This window comes from Thermobia domestica, chromosome 5 (assembly GCF_964235325.1).
Source record: "Thermobia domestica chromosome 5, izTheDome1.hap1.1, whole genome shotgun sequence".
NCBI classification, from domain to species: domain Eukaryota; kingdom Metazoa; phylum Arthropoda; class Insecta; order Zygentoma; family Lepismatidae; genus Thermobia; species Thermobia domestica.
Window position 1 is genome coordinate 64,853,859 of NC_137458.1, and position 20,045 is coordinate 64,873,903.

At 38.0% G+C, this 20,045-nt stretch overlaps 2 protein-coding genes across 2 annotated transcripts in view; both read right to left on the reverse strand.

Annotated features, from left to right (window-relative positions):
• Positions 1 to 6,003: 6,003 nt before the first annotated feature.
• Positions 6,004 to 9,680, reverse strand: LOC145685113 (uncharacterized). Its single transcript, XM_081757460.1, has 2 exons — positions 8,444 to 9,680; positions 6,004 to 6,128 (listed from the first exon to the last, which is right to left on the reverse strand). Exons 1-2 carry the CDS (start codon positions 9,678 to 9,680, stop codon positions 6,004 to 6,006), a joined length of 1,362 nt encoding a protein of 453 aa, XP_081613586.1.
• Positions 9,681 to 9,713: 33 nt separating this feature from the next.
• The window catches only part of LOC145685114 (uncharacterized), a 62,386-nt gene continuing 52,054 nt past the window's right edge, over positions 9,714 to 20,045 (reverse strand). Inside the window, exon 2 of the mRNA XM_081757461.1 lies at positions 9,714 to 11,242. Coding sequence (XP_081613587.1) covers positions 9,714 to 11,242 — 1,529 coding nt within the window. The remainder of the gene's footprint in view (positions 11,243 to 20,045) is intronic.

The window sequence follows — 20,045 nt, forward strand, 5'->3', positions numbered from 1 at the left end:
TATTCGGGTAAATAACGTCTGCTCTTTACAACCACATCCGCACACCATTGTGTCATTTGCTTACCTACATGTTGACACTAACATCTAAGTTACTCATCGGCCGTTAGAAGTACTTCCATGAAATCATATTGCCTTGCGGGTGTCTATTTGCTTATGGACTTGTTGAGTTTGCTGGGTCTGATTGCTGGGTTTGTTGAGTTAAGTTTCGGGACGAGAGCCCCTTGCCTCTTATCGATATTGGAAGCTCATAATGCAGTCATTCCAATGCTGTGACGTGAAGTATGATCGGAGACCCGTCACCGACTCATATAGAATATGTTGTTTCCTTTGATTTTGAGTTGTAGAACGAGCACTGCCTACTATCGAAGAAAAAGATCCAAGTTGCTAGACATTATCTTGAGGGCAAATCTGTCTTCAACATTGTCTTCAATCTGTCTTCAGGTATTTTTTTTTTTTTTTGGTTACGCGATGCTCAAAATATTTGTGAAGTTGATCACTTCATCTCACTTTCTTTTTTGGCAATTGGACACAAATCATCACATTTCCCCTCGAAAAACACATTTCAAATCGTATTATTGGGGGGACAGTCCCCCTCAGTTCCAAGATTGGAGGGAACATGTCTCCCTCATCCCCCCGGGATTTGTGCCAGTGCTTGAGGGAAGACTTCTTGTGAGTGGTCGTTGGTTTAGTCAATGTGATATGTTACCAAGTGAAGTGGCCCTCATAAGTGGTTAGCCCTGTATAGTTAACTGATTGAATTTAATACTGTCCAGCAGTAAAAGGTGATCGATTATTACAAAGAGATTTGGAGTTATAAAGATTAGTTGTTGCGACCAACTCCAGCCGTCTGTACACTATAAATTGAAATTATTATGCTCTATTAAAAGCTCTAATTCTTTACTTCAGCTAATAATAAATAGCAAACCATGTTCATATTCAAAAATAAAATCATTTTCTATTATGAAAATTATTAAATTGAAGTAATATAGTTGAAGTTGGAATTAAATAGTCATGTGCTATTACTGTGGAAGGACACAAACATTAAACATAATTAACCCAAACATTAACTATTTTTACAGATCTTGTCCTAATCTGAAAGAATTAAATTTAAACAATACAACTCTTAAGTCGTCGAAATAAATTAAATTGTCACAGAGTTTTAAATCTGCAATGTGTTTGAACACTAGGGTTATCTATTGACGTCAAGTAGGCAGATAGTACAGGTGGCGACACCTATTAGCTTAACTATGTACTAGTATATTAAGAATTAGCGCTATTCTCAAACTGTCATGGTTTCATATTATAAATAGGATCATGTAAGTTATTAAAATGTACTAGAATTGTGCCTGATAGCAGTGTGATGTTTTGGGTGCTTCCATTTTTATAGCTGCAAATCTTTCTACAACAATAGACCATTGTTAATCTTAACTTGCATTCAACTAATGGGATCTAAAACGAACCTGACAACAAAATAGGAAAATAATAAAATTATTATCTCGACCACATCTTGCCCGATAATTCTTATCTTTTTTACAATCCCAATATCATCTAAATATTTAGTTGAATTACGATAGCTAGTTGTTTCTCTAGCTCGTCCATGCTAGTTTCTCTAGCTCGTTCATTGCAGAATTCTCTAGCTCGTCTAGAGTTGTTTCTCTAGCTTACGATATCTAGTCTTAGCTTCGTCTGCGAATTGCTAGCTACATCTCTTGGTGTCAGGTAGGAGGAAGCACGGGTAGCGACAACTATTAAGCCTGATTGTGAAATATTTGACATTAGCGTGGGGTTAAATTCCAAAGTTGGGCGTCCGTTTGCAGCGAAATTTTTAAAATTTACAGGAAAGATATGGATAATTTGATCGTTTGTGTGCTTGATAATATATAAGAACCTCGAAAAATCTGTTTATTTGTTATATATAAGCGGTTATAAACATGGGACTATACGGCGAGCGGAGGGAACTACTTGGCGCAAGGTAACCGAACAGTTGCATTGTGGGAAAGAAACTAGCATTTATGTTATCAACATGGCGAATGTACAAGGGCAATGAACTAGCAGTTTTAACATTTGTGAAGCAATATGTTGATAACGAGCAAAATATTTTAAAAGTTTGTGAAGAGCACGGATTAATGAACCTAATAACAAATTGCAGAAAGTGTGGAAAGGAAATAACAGCGAAGAAACTTGACGAAAGCGGACGCCCAACTTCGGAATAAATGCCTTAGCGTGACTAAGAGACAGGGGCGTCTTAGTATTATAATAAGGATCAAAAGCAGGGGTAAAACTGGATCTGAAAAGGTAGGAGACGTCATGCTGCCTATCTGTGCTCATTGTAATTTTTTTAGAAAGTGGGAGGACGCCGAGGATATTTTCTATAAGCGGGGCGGGCATCCCCCCGCGTTCCCCTCACTTTTATCCCCGATCAAAAGTATATATATATTTGCCTAGAAGTGTATGCAACCTGGAGCTCCCAAATGTTTTGAAGTTTATACATAGGTATTTAGTATTACTTACTGATACTAGTATGTTTTTGCTTTAAAATAACGTTTCTTTCTGGTTGTCCCAGATTTTGCTATGCATATATATATTTTACTTTATTTCTTGATTTGGTTTATACACACATAGCATTCATATGAAGTTGAGTTTCGTTCTGAATGTCACAGAATTCCACGGATTCCATGCATGAATAGAACAGATAATGTTAAAAAAATAGACATAAAAGAGAAGAAAGACCAACATTTATGGTGAATCCATGTATTTACGATAAAAACAAGGGACTGCAATAGAGTTCGATTATCCAATAATGCGTGATTGAAATATTTAAACCTTCGTCAAAATGAAATAACGCTCGTAACATGTACAGCAATATTGCTTTGTTAATGAAATGCCTGATAATTGAATATCATAGTGATGAGTGATGTATTAGATAAATTTTACATTAAATGTTCTGTATATATGCATATTAGTATACATATGAGAATGTGAGCGGTTAAATATGCTCTGTAATTGTTAATTTTAAACATACAGATTAATCAGAAGGTAATTTTACGAGAATTCCTTTGTTTTCGGTTTCAGTGATGTGTGAAGTTAATAATATGTTTTTCATATGTATTTGTAACACACTAAACCGAACGTAATACAAGTGAAAGTAAACTTGATATGAAACAGGAATTGAGAGGGGAGGCTGTAGAGGGAAGATTATATATAATTGATAATCTGTCCTTGCTAAAAGTTGGAAAATTGTGTATTTTCATCCATAATGCATTGCACGAAGCATGGTATATATATAGCTTTTTCGTTATATTAAAGTTGGTTATTGATCATGTAACAAAATTGACACAACTTAGTCACTTAATTGAATTAGTTGATGCGAGAGGAACTTCAGTCAAACAAACTTAGTTTTGAGAAAAATCAGAAAACATTGCAGTTTTGAAAATATAAAATAAAAAATGAACCATTTTTTATGTAAATACAAATGACATTAATCGAAAACTGTATAGGATAACCATTTTTATGTTCATTCTCTTTATAGACAAAGCCCTACATGCATGTAATTTTATTTAATTATTATTTTTTGCTCTTTTTAAAATACAAAACTGTGTTAAGACTTTTTTTTTTTTTTTTTTTTTTTGCAAGTTTACTAACTGAATGGGACGAAATAAATAGCTATTGCCTTTAACATATAAGACAAATATAATTCTCCATGTTCATCGACGGAAGCCCATGCTACCTAGAATAGTCGAAGTTGACATCTCTTTGTAAAATGATAGGCCAATGAAACTGAAAGTATTTATTCCTAGAAACATAGGTATATCCAATTGGAACAAAAATCCCATGTTAACTCAATTTTGCCAGTTGGTGACTGAGACCCTTTTCGGATGAACGAATTCAATTAAAGTATCATATGTCGTAAAATAAATGATTTTGACCAGTCATTCAATATTACTCAACATTGCTGAGAATCAATTAGGAAGAAGTATCAACTTTTCATTAATTTATTCAATCAGGAATGTACACAGGAATCTATTTCAAAAAGCATTGCGTTTCTTCGTCTGTCCGATTTTGGTGATTTTTGGATATGCTGTAGCTGAGGACCCCCTGGTCAATTGTTTATATGGGACCAATTCCCAATCGTGTGACCTCCAGAGGTCACCAAAAGGTCACCGTACAAACAGCATTGCATTTCCTCGTCTGTCCGATTTGGAAGATTTTTGGATATGTTGTAGCTGAGGACCTTCCGGGAAATTGTTTATATGGGGCCAACTTCCCATGACCAACTCTGTGCCCTCCAGAGGTCACCAAAGGTCACACAACAGGTGTTGGTAGAGCTGTTTCAAACTTGGAATACAAAAAATAGTTATGTATTATACTGGGCTACGGCAAATGAGGATAGTCCACGTAACGGTGTGACTTTTCGTGACCTCTGGAGGTCACATGGTTGTTCATAGGGAGTTGGCCCCATATAAACAATTGACCAGAGGGTACTAGAACATATCCAAAAATCACAAAAATCGGATAGACAAAGAAATGCAATGCTTTTTGAACGATGTGGCTGTTGGTCACCTCTAGAGGTCACAAGGTTGGCTATAGGGAATTGGCCCCATATAAACAATTGACCGGGGGCTCCTCAGCTACAACATATTTTAAAATCACCCAAATCGGACAGACGAGGAAACGCAATGCTTTTTATACAGTGTCTGTTTGTTATGTTTGTTATGTGTGATTGATGCGCAATAGTTGGAGTACCACTGTTATTTTATAAACAGAACTGTATTTCCATAGGAGGTTCATCCACGGATACGCGAGTTGAATAATGATTGCATTTGCATTCAATAGCAATTTAATTTATCATATATATATATAGTTAAATAAAGATATAAATCAATTAAAGAAATATATTATTGTAGATTAATAAAGTTAAACCAATATATAATTGCATCTATTGTTTCACTTGATCGATTATTTTTGTTCATTTATAAACGAAACCCGAAATAGACGTGATAAAAACACATTGTCTTGTACCACTGCACTTGATTACTGTGCATATACGCTGATTGTTCTTGATACATAATTGTTGTATTGCAATGTGTTTTATGAGAAATTGGATTGTTTATGTTAAAATGCTAAGTTTACGCACTACACCCGCGCACTGTCCATCTTTGCTCACTTCTGTTCCTCGCGACGAACCCTCTTCGTTCGGCGAGGGCACTTCTTCCCCCTTCTCCCTTTCTTAACGGTTGTCTTTGGGGTGAAAGTTGGAAACTGGGACTATTTACAAAAAAATGCATTCCAATGCCATCTTTGGGCCAAGAAAAAACACTATTTGGAAGGGAAATAAGAAAATGCTTTCATACTCCCCCTTCTTGGTCGGATAGCGACCAACAAACAATGAGACACTTTCACACATAATTGTCACTGATGGAAAGAAACTGGGGAAGGTAATGGAACCAGCTTATTCACTGCACGTTTGTAAATGCCGCTTGCAGTTCGTACAGTAACAGCTCTCACTAGCGAGTCTTTACCCAGATGCACTTCTTCAATTACACCTAGGCGCCATGACAAAGGAGGAATGTTTGCTTCCTTCAACAACACGATAGTACCTGGGGTTATATTGTTCTTTTGGAAATACCACTTGTTTCTCTGCTGGAGTCCGTTCAGGTATTCCTTCGACCACCGCTTCCAGATCACTTGAAAATATTTTTGTGTTTGCTGCCAACGGTCTAGTCTGTTTTTAGGGAGGTCAGTTATGTCTGGCTCAGGGATAGAGGTGAGGGGTTGGCCTATTAGGAAATGACCGGGGATTAAAATGTTTGTATCGCTTGGGTCGTCGTTCATTTTTGTTATAGGACGAGAGTTGAGACACGCCTCAATTTGCGCTAAGAGCGAACAAAGTTCTTCAAAGGTCAATGTCGAGCCCTTTGTAGTTCTGACGAGATGATGCTTCATAGATTTCACTCCTGCCTCCCACAATCCCCCGAAGTGCGGAGATTGCGCCGGGATGAAATGCTATTGTATACCTTCCGAAGATGTGAACTCCTCCACCCCTTTACGAAATGTGTCCTCTCGTAACATCTTGTATAGTTCTTGTTCTTGTATAGTTCTTGTATAGTTCTTTAAGGCTTCCACAATATCTGCAAAACGTAATAAAAGATTATTTCCAACACAGAAAAATAGTTATACAAACAGAAATGGGAGATAAAGAAATACAAAATGAAAAGGGCTGTCCACAAGGTTCAATCTTGGGACCCCTGATGTGGGATATACAACTACAGCCTTGCCTGGAGAAAATGGCAAAGAATGAGTCAATAGATAAAATCATAGCCTTTGCTGATGATATTGTAATAATAACCTCGGCAAATTCCAGAAGAGAAATAGAAACAAAAACTAACCAAGTAGTGGAAAGTCTATATAACTGGTGCTCTGAAAATAAATTAAAGCTATCAGCGAAAAAAACTAAGTTTATGCTTTTTGGAACCAAATTAACTAGGGAACCACAAATAAAAATATTAAATCAAAAAATAAAAAGAGTACCAGAATTTAAATACTTAGGCGTAACAATAGATGAAAATTTAAACTTTGAGAAACATGTACAATATATAGTTGAAAAAAGTAATAAAATTGCCAACAAACTAATGACAACTGGCAAAAATACATACAAGTTACCAAATAAAATATTAAAGCTATACCATGATACAATACTATGTGCGACTATGGCATACGCTTCAAGTCTATGGGTACATCGAATTTTCGAGAACAAAAAAATTAGAGATTCCATAAATAGACCTCAAAGAAATTTACTTATAAGACTAAGTGGAGCCTTTAACACAGTGCCAAATGAAGCATTATGTATACTACTATATATAAAACCACTACATCTGGTAATACTACAAAGAGCAGCATTCTACTGGCTAAAAAAGAAAGAAAACGAAAAGCTAATAGATCTTCTTGGCAAGGAGCGAGTGGAGAGGAGCGAGTGGATCATCGCATCCCCGGTTTACACCGGATGGAACTCCGGACGCGTATGGTCTTGTGTGTGTGCGTCGCATGTGTGCTTTTGTGTTCGTGGTCTCCGGGTTTTCGGTTTTCGGGTTTTTGGGTGTACCTCATTGCGTCATGGACGATAAGTGAAGAGGAGTGTCTCAGAGATAGTGAACTTAGTGACCGCTTCAGTCGATCTCGGCCGAAATGACGGTCCCAGCCTGGGTATGAGGGCGGAAGGACACAACGGACCAGGATCCACACTAAGTGCTCTGAGTGGGTCCTGGACCTCAAGTCAGCACATACAGGACTGTGATATGGCATGGACACGAAACTGAGAACACTCACAGAACACTACATGAATAACTATTAAATTTATGTCATATAAGAGTGGAAGTTATTAGTGAAGTGAAATGTTAGTGTAAATGTGTTCCGTGACCACAGGAGAGAACCAATCATACAGTGAAAAACCATAGTGATCTGTTTTGCTGTGAAAAGTGAAGAGGAGTGCAGTTTGATAAATAATCATACAGCATACGGGAGAGGAACCATTGTCATACGGTGAAAACCGAAGAAAGAAGATGAAGCAACATATTATTAAATAAAACTTAACTAAATAATATAAAAAATTAAATAATTAATAAAATAAATATAAAATTAATTAATCAACATCATTAAACACTCATGTGGAATAACAAGAGGGAAAAAGGATAAATAGTAGCCTAATTAATAAATGTATTAATACATGATAATAAATAATATAATAAACCATTAAACAAGAATAGGAAACCATAATTACATTTTTTTAAAATAAAAATTAGAAACTAGGTAACTAAAAAACATAATAAGACTATAATCTTTAAAAAAAATCTTAATAATTAAGAAAATAAATCAATCAGTAGGAATTAAATGGTTAAGAACTATAGGGAAATAATATATAAAAATAAACAAATAACAGCAAAATAGAAGAGTAGATTAGTTAGATAATATAGATAGATAAGTAGATAAGAATTAATAACAATAGAATGTATTATTTAAGTATTTTATATCGTATTCCATACTATTACAGTTGTTGGATCAGGAATTGAAATACTAAGTAGTATAGTTCAGGATAGGTGCAGATAGATTTAAACTGAGTAGCACTTTGCAAGAAAATTGTTGTTATTTTTTTAGCCATAGTTTATTCTTGTTGTTCTTTGTTTTTTGTTTGTTTTGTTCTTGTGCTGTGTTTTTTTTTGTTCTTTCCTTTTTCCCTTTTCCTTTTCACCTTTTTTCTTTCAAACATGGATACCCAATAAAGATAAGAAAATAAATAAATGGCAATGATGATAACCCGTTCCGGTCAAAAGTTTCAGATGCCGGATCTGAAAGACGGGCCTGAGCCAAAAATAAAAAAAAAAAAAAAAAAGTTCTTTAAGCGCATTATTTGCACCTACAAATGTTTTGCCATTATCGCTGTAAATATTACTGCATTTGCCTCTTCTTGCTATGAATCTTCTCATGGCTGCAAGGAAAGATTCGGTTGTGAGGTCGCTGACCGCTTCCAAATGTATGGCTCTTGTAGACATACAAACAAATACTGCTATATAACATTTTTTGAGCGATTTGCCTCTGAGAGTTGATTTGATGTTTATGGGCCCTGCATAATCGATCGCACAATTTGAAAACGCTGGTGCTGGCCGTACTCTATGAGATGGCAATTGTCCCATTTGTTGAGTTATAGGTGATGCCTTGAGAAGAACACATGTCACACAATGGTGAATAATTTTCTTTGCTAATTGACGACACTTAGGGATCCAGTATCGTTGACGTACAGCGAATACTAATAATTGTAACCCAGCGTGAAGATGCCTTTTATACTCATTTTCCCAAATGATTGGTGCCAGATGCGAATTTGAAGGAATAATGGCTGGATGCTTTCCTTCATAGGGAAGATTACTTTTCTCTAACATTCCACCCACTCGTAGCACTTGGTTCTTATCCAGTAGAGGGCACAAATTTTTGAGAGGGCTACGTTCTGAGATTTGACGACCTGCACTGATATCCTTGATTTCTTGTTTATACTCCTTTTGTTGCACTAATCTGATACACAGCTGTAGCGAATTGTTTAGTTCACTCGTTGATAGACTGCCTCTCTTTCGCTCGCTTCCTCTTCTTGCATTGTGCATGAAACGGCGACAATAAGCTATCACTCGTACTAGCTTCGTTAGTCCAGAAAACTTGCTGATGACGTCATCCTGAGGTTCTTGTGTAGTCAACGCTAAAACTGTTTTTTCTCTTGCTTCGGGAACGTCCTGAATGCTGGATTCCTTTCTTGAAGAAGGCCATGTGTCTTTGGGCTGTGACAACCATGGAGGCCCCTCCCACCAGATCTTTCGGTCCTGAAAGGAAGCAGGTTCGACACCACGAGAGATCATATCCGCAGGGTTGTCTGCTGATCTGCAATGTAGCCAGTCGCTGATTTGAGTCATGTCCTGTATTTGGGCAACTCTGTTCGCAACAAATGGTTTCCATCTTGTGGGCGGTGACGATAACCAAGCAAGCACAATTTGGGAATCAGACCACAAATAAATGTTGTCTATCTTGAACTGTAGAACAGGTAGAATTTTGTGAAGTAAAGTTGCGAGTACCAATTCTGCACACAACTCTAGACGGGCTAATGTGATTTTCTTTAGCGGTGCTACTCGTGATTTCGCACACAGCATTTGTGTTTTTGTTTGAACATTTTGATTCGTTGATCATACGTAGATACATGCTCCATAAGCTGCTTCGCTGCTGTCCGCAAACCCACATAGTTCAATACTATCTGGTTCTCCTTCCACTAAAACGAAACGATCTACTTGAATATCTTTAATGAATGCTAATTGCTGCTGTAAGTGTTGCCATCTTGCGTGAAGTCCCGGCGGTAGTTCATCATCCCATGTGATTGGTTCTAACCACAATCTTTGCAGAAAACACTTGTATGTGATTACTACTGGGCTTATCAAGCCTAGTGGATCAAAGATAGTCGCTACCACAGATGCCACCTGTCGCTTGGTGATGCTACTTGAATTTGCAATGATGTCTGCTGGCCGATGTTTAATGAAAAATTTGTCCTTGCCTGGATGCCAGGATAGACCTAATGTGTTGACGCCCTCCACATCTTGAAAATGGATGGGAAATTCAATTTCTCGATTTTCTGGCGGAATGGCTTCCAACAAAGCTGCACTATTTGAACACCATTTTCGTAAGTTGAATCCTCCCCCTTGAAGCAAAGAAATGAGTTCTGCTTGTAGCCTTAAGGCCTTCTCTATGCTGCTCGCACCACTTGCGAGATCGTCCATGAAAAAATCTTTTAATAGTTTCGATGCCTGAGGGAACAGATGTGATTTCTCTTCCGTCAGCTGTTGTAAGCATTTTGTGGCTAAGAATGATGATGAAGCCATGCCATAGGTTACGGTCTGAAGCTCGAATGTTCGAATTGGTTCTTCAGGTGATCTTCTCCATAGACTACGTTGCAATGATGTGTCATCGTTATGTACTCTAATGGCGCGATACATTTTCTCTACGTCAGCCGTAAACACTATAGGATGGGCACGAAATCGCAATATGATGGAGAACAGATCTTGCTGCAACGTAGGCCTCACCATGAGAATATCATTTAGTGACTTGCTACTTGTAGATTTAGCTGATGCATCGAACACTACACGGACCTTCGTTGTGGTACTGCTGGGTTTGAACACAGCGTGGTGCGGTAGGTAAAAGGCTGCTCCTTTGTTTTCTTCTCTTAACTGCAATTCTTGAATTTCTTTCATGTGTCCCAATTGCTCATATTCCTCAAGAAAATTTACATATGACGTTTGTAGCTCTGGTTGACACTTCAGTTTCCGCTCCAGTTGTTGTAGTCTAACTGTTGCTTGTTGAAATGAGTCACCAAGTACAGATCTGTCTTCACGTAATGGTAAACGAACCATAAATTTGCCTGTCTCGTCTCGCACAAAATTTTTCTGGAAATGCGTTTCACATGCTGACTCTTCGGCGGTCCGAGGGTTGGTGAACACTTCTTCCAGCTCCCAAAAACGACGAAGTTGATCGTGAAGATTTTCTTCGGTTCTGGTGAAGAATGACGTCACTGGACTGTTTCTGTGGCATGCTGATGGGATGCTTCCTGCGATGACACAACCCAGCTGTGTGTCTTGTAGTACCGGAAGCTCTTCTCCCAGCAACTTCCGTTCCGCTTTGAGTATCCTGAAGCATACTTCCGCACCCAACAACAAGTCGATCTTCCCTGGAACGTTGAAAGTGGGATCCGCCAGTGCTATATTCTTCGGGATTTCCAATTTTTACAGTCCACTCTTTCCGCCGGTAAATTTCCAGTGATGCGTGGCAACACTGAACAACTGATGTTTGCCTGATATGACGTCACCAATGACTGTAGTACGATGTCAACACAAAACCGTGCTTCTGACGCAGCATCGTTTATGTCTTCTGTGCTTCTTGAGACGCAGACGCTGGACCAATGTTTCTGAAATGAAGTGGCTTTGGGATGCGCTGTCCAGAAGGCCCCGACATGTAATCCATTGTCCATTGCTGTCCTTCACCTTCACCATGGCCGTGGAGAGTAACACCTGTGACGTATGCAACCCTTTTAGTGTACAATATGAACCCTGGACATTATCTTGCTCCTCTTGGGATCCATTGGGCGTGTTGCTGCTTCTGTTATTCTCTCTCTTTCTTCCCTCTGAAGACGACGACTCGCTTGATTGTTTATTATAATGCAACAATGTATTATGCTTCTTGCCGCATTTTTTGCATGAACTTGATTTGCATTCGCTTGCTCGATGATTTTCCCGCAGACAGTTAATACAGAGATTATTCTTGCAAACGCACTCATTCTTTTGTTTGTCACCCGCTTTAATAAATGATAACTAAAAACTAACTAACTCTATGGCCTATGGAACCCGGAGGTTCAATGCCGCGTTCACAAAAGCTCTCCACTGACTTCTATCCTTAGCTAACTGCATCCAGTTTCTACTCTGTATTCCAATCTCTGCGAGATCCATCTTAATATTGTCCTCCCATCTGCGCCTAGGTCTTCCTAATGGTCGTTTTCCGATTGGTCTTCCAATCAAAACTTTGAAAGCGTCTCTACTTTCTTCCATTCTAGCTACATGACCCGCCCATCTAAGCCTCCTAGACTTGACGACCCTAACAATGTTGGGTAAACCATATAAATTATGTAGTTCCTCGTTATGAAGTTTCCGCCATTCCCCATTCCCGTTCCTCTTGGGTCCGAATATTCGTCTCAGGATCTTGTTCTCAAATACTTTCAGTCTATGTTCTTCCCTCAGAGTAAGTGACCATGTTTCGCAGCCATACAGAACAACAGGCATGATTATCGTTTTGTATATTTTAAGTTTCAAATTCCTCGACAGAATTCGCGACGACAAGAGATTTTGAACCGAATAGTAACACGAATTCCCTGCTTTTAGTCGACATTTAATTTCTCCGTGAATATGATTTTCCTCTGTTAATATTGATCCTAGATATTTGAAAGTATCCACTTTATCAAAAGTATTATTTAGTAGTTTAACGCATCCATAATTTGCTGTATTCCGGTCCCGACGCACTTCCATGTATTTAGTTTTCTCTGCATTTACTTCTAAACCCATGTCCCTGCAAGCGTTTAATAAGATCTCTGCATTTCTTTCTATTGTTCTCCTATCATCTCCTATTAAATTTACATCATCAGCATATGCCATAACCTGGTGAATACCGTTCAACTGTAAGCCCTGTTTGCTATCTTTGATTTTCCTTATAGCGTATTCCAAAACGAAGTTAAATAATAATGGCGACAACGCATCTCCTTGTTTCAGGCCATTTTCGACGTGAAAGCTCGTGGACAGAAAATTTCCTACCCGGACTTTACTTTGGGATTCATTTAAACATATCTTAATTAATCTAATTAGCTTTCTCGGTATTCCAAGTTCTGCAAGAACGTTGTATAATGTTTCTCTCCTAACCGAGTCGTACGCCTTTCTAAAATCAATAAATAGTTGATGTACCGGGGTATTGTATTCCCACTTTTTTTCGAGTATTTGGCGAATGGTAAATATTTGGTCGATAGTTGATCGATTTCGTCTAAATCCGCACTGATAATCTCCAATAATTTCATCTGCATATGGGGTCAGTCTTGCTAACAGAATATTTGAAAGGATTTTATAGGATGTTGACAGAAGAGAAATGCCTCGATAATTATTACAGTCAGTTTTGTCGCCTTTCTTGTGGATTGGAACAATGATTGATTCTTTCCACTCTTGTGGCAATTCTTCCTTGTTCCAGATAAGGAGAATGAGTTTGTGTATCTTGTTCCACAATTTTTCGCCTCCAGCTAAAATTAACTCAGCCGGAATTTCATCTACACCCGGAGATTTGTGTTTCTTTAATTTCTTTATAGCGGTTTCTACTTCTATTCGGTTGGGTTCTGGAATATACGGTTCTGCGGTGTGTATCTCCTTTTCTCCACGAACACTAGTTTTTGGTTGCGTGTTAAGCAAATCGTCAAAGAAATCTTTCCATCTATTTAAGATGCTATCCGTGTCAGTGAGAACTGTACCGTCAGATTTCTTTAATATATAAGCACGAGGTTGATAGCCTTTCTTAAATTCGTTGATTCCCTTATACATGTCCCGTATGTTTTTATTTTTACTATTATCTTCAAGTTCCTTAATTTTAGCTTTCAGAAAATCGCGTTTCTTTGTTCTAAAAGTTTTGGAAGTTTCCCGCCTGATATCTGCGAAATTTTGTGTAGTCATTTCATTCGGATTTTGTAGCCAGCGTAATTTTGCCTGTTTTCTCTTCTCTGCTAGTTTTATGCATTCCTGGTCGAACCATGGTTTGTTCCTACGTATTTCCGCGTGTCCCAATTTTTCTTTTGCTGAAATTTTAATGCTATCTCTAATTTCAATCCAGTTATCCTCAACACTAGTGCACTCCGAATCTTCTAAAGCCGAAAATGTATTCGAAACTTCACTCTGATATTCCTCTCTTACCTGGCTCTCTTCTAATTTCTTTAAATTGAATCTCTCCGTTTTCGGACAATGAATATTACCTTTATTCAACGATAACCTCTCTCGTATTATCGCTGCTACCAGGTAGTGGTCAGTGTCACAATCAGCCCCTCTAAATGACCGGACATCAATTATGCTAGATTGCCTTCTTCTATCTACTAAAACGTGATCAATTTGATTATGTGTTTTCCCGTCTGGTGATGTCCAAGTGTATTTATGAACGTCGCGATGTGGGAATTTTGTACTCTTCACGATTAGGTTTTTGGATGTTGCAAAGTTCACGAGTCTAACACCGTTGTCATTACTTTCCTTATGCAGACTTTCGTTCCCTATAATCGGTTTGAAAATATCCTCTCGTCCTACCTTCGCATTGAAATCCCCTAATAGAATTTTCATATGGTATCGCGGGAGTTGGTCAAATATCCGTTCCACTTCTTCGTAAAAACTGTCTTTTATATCGTCATCCTTATCTTCTGTTGGGGCATGTACATTTAAAACAATAATATCACACCACCGTCCCTTAAGAGTAATAAAAGAAAGTCTGTCAGTAACAAATTCAACCCGTTTAATTGCTGGTAATATACGTTTATGAACGAAAAACCCTGTTCCTAACTGGTGATTTTTATTTCCTTCCCCGTAAAAGAACGTAAAATTTCCGGAATTCTCAGATCCATTTCCTTCCCACCTAACTTCCTGAACTCCTACTACGTCCATCCTGTATTTCTCTAACTCCCTCGTTACGGATTTTAACGCGCCTACCCTATAAAGACTCCTAATATTCCATGTTCCAAATCTCATGTCCATTTTCTTTTGCTGAGGTCGTGCCAAGTTATCAGTCCTTGTCCGAGGCTTTTGTGAATATTTCTGAACAAGTGCTTTTTTTTACAGGATAAGGTTGTTAGCCCTACCCAAACCCCCAAGCTGGAGGACCACTCCTAGTCGGCTGTCCGCGACTGCTTATTCAGTATATTCGCAGCTAACCTCTATATCTAGAGGCCTTCTCCTCGATCCGCAACCTGAGGACGCGCCATGCTGTGGTGATAGGAACCCACGTTACACGGTGGGTTAATGATGATTGGCATGCAAATATAGGATGAGCTTCCTTGCAAAACTGGCATGCACTAGAAAAACTGCATGCAAAACTGGCGTGGACATATACGCCTTCGTATGATTGCCCTTAACACCCTTTGTTTGCGATTGATGTATTCTTGCCCCCTTTACTTCACTTGTGTTCGCATTCATTGTTTCCAACCCTTGGCATCTTTTCTCCAAAAAGGACAGGAATTCGTCAAGCGTGGGAAATGGCGTTTCCGTTTTGCGTAGTTCGCATGCTTTTCTACTGCTACTGTCTAATCGTGACACAAAATATTGGATAAGAATGATGTCTAATAGTTGACCATCTGTTTTGAGTGCTTGTAATGCGTTCATGTTGCTTGCCGCGGTGTTTATAAACTCCCTGTGTTCTGCTGCGTTTTCTTTTTGCACATGACGAATGTTAAGGATCTCTTCAATGTACGATACAGCTATTAGTGGTTTATTTGAGTACCTGTCTGACAGTAATTTCCATACTACAGTGTAATTTGCTTCTGTGATGGGCAGATTTTGTACCAATTTTAGCGCTTCCCCTTTCAAAGATGATCTCAAATACTGCAGTTTTTGAATAGCGGCAATATCTTTATTATTGTGTATGAGTGATCTGAATGTGTTTTCATAGGGAATCCCCGCCAAAGTGAGGAATCTCAATCGCGGGCAACTTTATTTGTGTGTGTGTATTTGCTCTTGATGCGCCATGATCTGAAGACTGATTTTTGTGTCTTTGGGGTGAAAGTTGGAAACTGGGACTATTTACAAAAAATACATTCCAGTGCCATCTTTGGGCCAAGAAAACACACTATTTGGAAGGGAAATAAGAAAATACTAACAGTGTCCTTTACAGAAAAGTTACCCGCTGTGTACATCTCTGTATCCAATCAACCAAGAATATAACATTCACTGAAAAGTTTTATTAAATCACGAGATTTATTTATTTTATCTATTAAAAGTACATTATTTCTTGTACAGGTATACTGAGAAAAAGCTGATTTTTGGTCAAGAAAATCCGCAGAGGTAAAATTTAGCTGGATTCTATATCACACACAAGATTTTCTGTACTAGGGTACGTAAAGGTTTTATACTTACAAGGGAGATCACCCAATTATCCGGCTCCCATTTCAATGATTTTTCTCTAGCTGGTAGAGGACATGTATGTATTAATTGTGGTGACAGAAATTTTTGCCATGGTGCATGCTTTCTATTTTTTTATATAATTTTTAAGAGTTGAGATGTGGTTATTAGAGATTACTGCAGAAGTCCCTTACTAAAATTCGTAAACGGAGCGTTAATGAAAGAACAATCATGTAAATACATATAAGCCCTACGGGGAAGTTGTATGGTAGGTATGACCTTGACTGCAGCCATATTGAAATCCGCCATTTTGAATTAAGGTCAAGCTTTTTAAATGGGAATATGGTAATATGATACATAACTTTGGGCTAGAATTTAATCAGGAAGACAATGGTGAAGCTAGTTTTGATATACAACCATTTAGGGAAAAGTAACAGGCATTTAATTGTTCACTTACTACGTGCGAAAGTCCCTTACCTCCGCTTCTAACCCGCGTATTAATGATAACACTAGTTAACAAAGGTTTTGTTACATAAAAGGAAATACCTGTTCTTAAAGGAACTTTTTGCGCTGAATTCGAATATGCACTCGGTTTTTCTCCATCACGTACGATTTTCCCGTAACAGAGGGATTTTCGGGAAAATCCCTCAAAAATTTCAGTTTTCGTTTATTTTACAACCCAAGATCTTGTCCCCTTGCATATACTAACATAGAAATTATACCTAAGTATACTTTGATTCATATTTAACAAACCCTCCAAGTTTCGTAATAATCGCTTTATTCTTTCTAGAGAAATAAATATGTTTGTGTGTATACTGTGTGTACTGTTTATTGCATTTTATAGTAATGCTTTCAGATCTCTTAAGTTGAGGTAAAACGTTTTGCTTTATTACCACAAACACATATATAAAATATAATACAATATAATTTACAAGTGTGACAATTTACAATAAACAATAATACAAATGTACCAAAAGGTCATGAAAAGACAATCAAAACTATCACAATATATGAAACTTCCATTGGGTTACAAAAACGTACACTACTTCCTTCTTTTGTAAGAAATGTTGCATTCTCTAACAAGACCCCAACAATAGTCTCCCATCATTGAAGGATCCCATCGTCCCTGGTACCTTTTCTCCATTGCCATTATATCTTGGTGGAATCTTTCCCCCTGTTCGTCGCTGAGAGTACCTAGGTTAGCAGGAAAGAAGCTGAGGTGGGAGTGCAAAAAGTGGATTTTTAAAGACATCCTACAACCCAACTCTTTGTATTTCTGTATCATGTCCTGTACAATTTCTGTGTAACTCTCAGCTTTGTTATTGCCCAGAAAGTTGCGCACAACACACTTAAATGCTGTCCAGGCAGCTAGCTCAGCACTGTTTAACTTGCTGTCAAAGCTATCATCAAGCATTAATTTCCTAATTTGGGGACCAATAAACACTCGAGCTGAAATCTTAGCATCACTCAGGTTAGGGAACTTATCTTGCAAATACTTGAAACCTTCACCAGATGTGTCCATGGCTTTGACAAAGTTTTTCATAAGTCCTAACTTGATATGAAGTGGCGGTAGTAATATCTTATTAGGATCTACCAAAGGAGCGTATTTGACGTTGCATTCTCCAGGTACGTAATTCACTCTAGGTTCCCATTCCTTCACTTCATAATGTTTGTCATCAGCTCGGCTATCCCATAAACATAAAAAACATTGGTACTTCGTGTAACCGCACTGCAGTCCTAATAAAATACCAACTACCTTGAGATCACAACATATTTGCCAACAATGGTCCTTGTAATTTATAAGATTTAGCAAAGTTGACATGGTGTCATAGGATTCCTTAATCTTCACTGAGTGCGCAAGTGGCATAGAAGGCTTTTTATTTCCATTATGTAAAAGGACAGCTTTAAGGCTGACCTTTGACGCGTCGATAAATAACCTCCATTCTTCTGGAACGTAAGGAATTCCTAGCTCCGCCATCAACCCATTTATATCCGTACATACGCACACATTATCTTGCATTGAGAAATAGCTTGAAAATTGAACATGCCTTTTCCTGTACACTGATATGTTCGTTTCTGCATCCAGTAAGTTCCACTGCTGGAGCCTTGATCCCAGAAGTTCCGCCTCTTGTTTTGTCAGGTGCAAATCACGGACTAGGTCATTAAGTTCACATTGCCGGATGAAATGTGGCTCGCGAACACAGTCAGGGATGAACGTTGGATCCTTGGATGTACATATTGATGTCGATGTTTCATCAAGGTCATGATCATCATCAGAGTCTTTTGGCCATATCTCTTCCCAGTTGGTAGGGGGCTCGGGAAGTGGAAGTTCATCCCCGTGCGGAATAGGTCTAATTGCGGATTTAACGTTGGGATAACTTATTGTGTATTTGCTTTTTTTTAGAATGTCCCTTAACTACTGTGAGACAAAAATAACAATCATCCAGATGGTTGGTGGGTTCTCTCCACACCATTGGTACAGAAAATTTCATGAACCTCCGTTTCCCTTTGGCCCATGCAAGTAAAGTGACGTAGCACGACGCACAAATTATGTTGGGTGCCCAAGTTTTGTCCTGATCTCCCACACGACATCCGAAATATATATAATATGCTAGTTTCACCGATGGCGTAATGGATCTACACTGTCCTTTAACTACAAACTGGCCACACACGTAACAAAAACTATTTGGTGAGTTAACACATGAACGCCGTCCTCTTGACGCCATTGTACTGATCACAAACTAAACTTCTGGTCTTAGTTGGGTATAATGCCGTTAAGATCAAACATGAAAGCACTCTTAGCAGCAAAGACAACTTTGAAAGTGAAGTAGTGTTAAACCACACGTCAATATAAAAATGTACAAAACTCCCTCACCAGGTGTCAAGAACACAAGAAAGAAAGAAATGCGCGGGGGGAGGGGGGAAACGATACCGTAGTGGAAAATTCAGACTGCATTAGTTCATTGTTGTCAACAATGAGTCTGTATTCCATTCTTTCTTTCTTTTGCATTCTGTTACATTTGATAACAAATATTGATAACCATTTCATGAACAAAACGAAAAAACTTGGAGAATTGTATATATATGTATTAAGATATACATATACTGTACGTTTCAAAAAAATATACGTTGGAAGTACATTCTATTTTTATACACGTTTCTAATTTACAGAGAGCAATACAAGTGTGTTGTTGACTATTGTAAATATTCATTTTTATGTCTGTGTTTGTAGTAATAAAGCAAATCGTTTTTACCCCAACTCAGGAGATCTGAAAGCATTACTATCAGGTGCAATAAACAGTGCACACAGTATACCTAAAAATATATTTATTTCTCTAGAAAGAACAAAGCGATTTTTACGAAACTTTTAGGGTTTATTAAATATATATCAAGGTATAGCCCTACTTATGTATAATTTCTATGTTACTATATGTAAGGGGACAGGAGCTAGGGGAATAAAATATCTGAAAAAGGGAAATTTTTGAGGGAATTTCCCGAAAATCCCTCTGTTACGGGAAAACTGTACGTGATGGAGAGAAACCGAGTGCATATTCGAATTCAGCGCAAAAAGTTCCTTTAAGATCAGGTGATTTTTCTCATGTAACAAACAAAAAGTTTAAATTTGTTAACTAGTGTAATGAGTGGATAAAAGATTCGATAATACACCTTATACCTAGAGGGAAGTGATACGGCAAGGGTATCCTTGACGGCAGCCATCTTGAAATCCGCCAGTTTGAATTAAAGTGAAGTTTAAAAAATGAAAACCATAGCATGTGACACCTCATTTTAATAGTAAATTTCTTGAAGTATCATTGCTTGAAGTATCTTTCTATCACAACTCGTTCCCTGGTGAAGAAG

What these genes read in the sequence shown, in the direction of transcription:
- LOC145685113 (XM_081757460.1), bottom strand. Translation starts at nt 9,680, where the DNA reads ATGCTGTGTGCGAAATCACGAGTAGCACCGCTAAAGAAAATCACATTA. An exon ending in AGCAAGAAGAGGCAAATGCA is followed by an intron (nt 6,129 to 8,443) that starts GTAATATTTACA and finishes TACGTTTTGCAG; the next exon opens with ATATTGTGGAAGCCTTAAAG.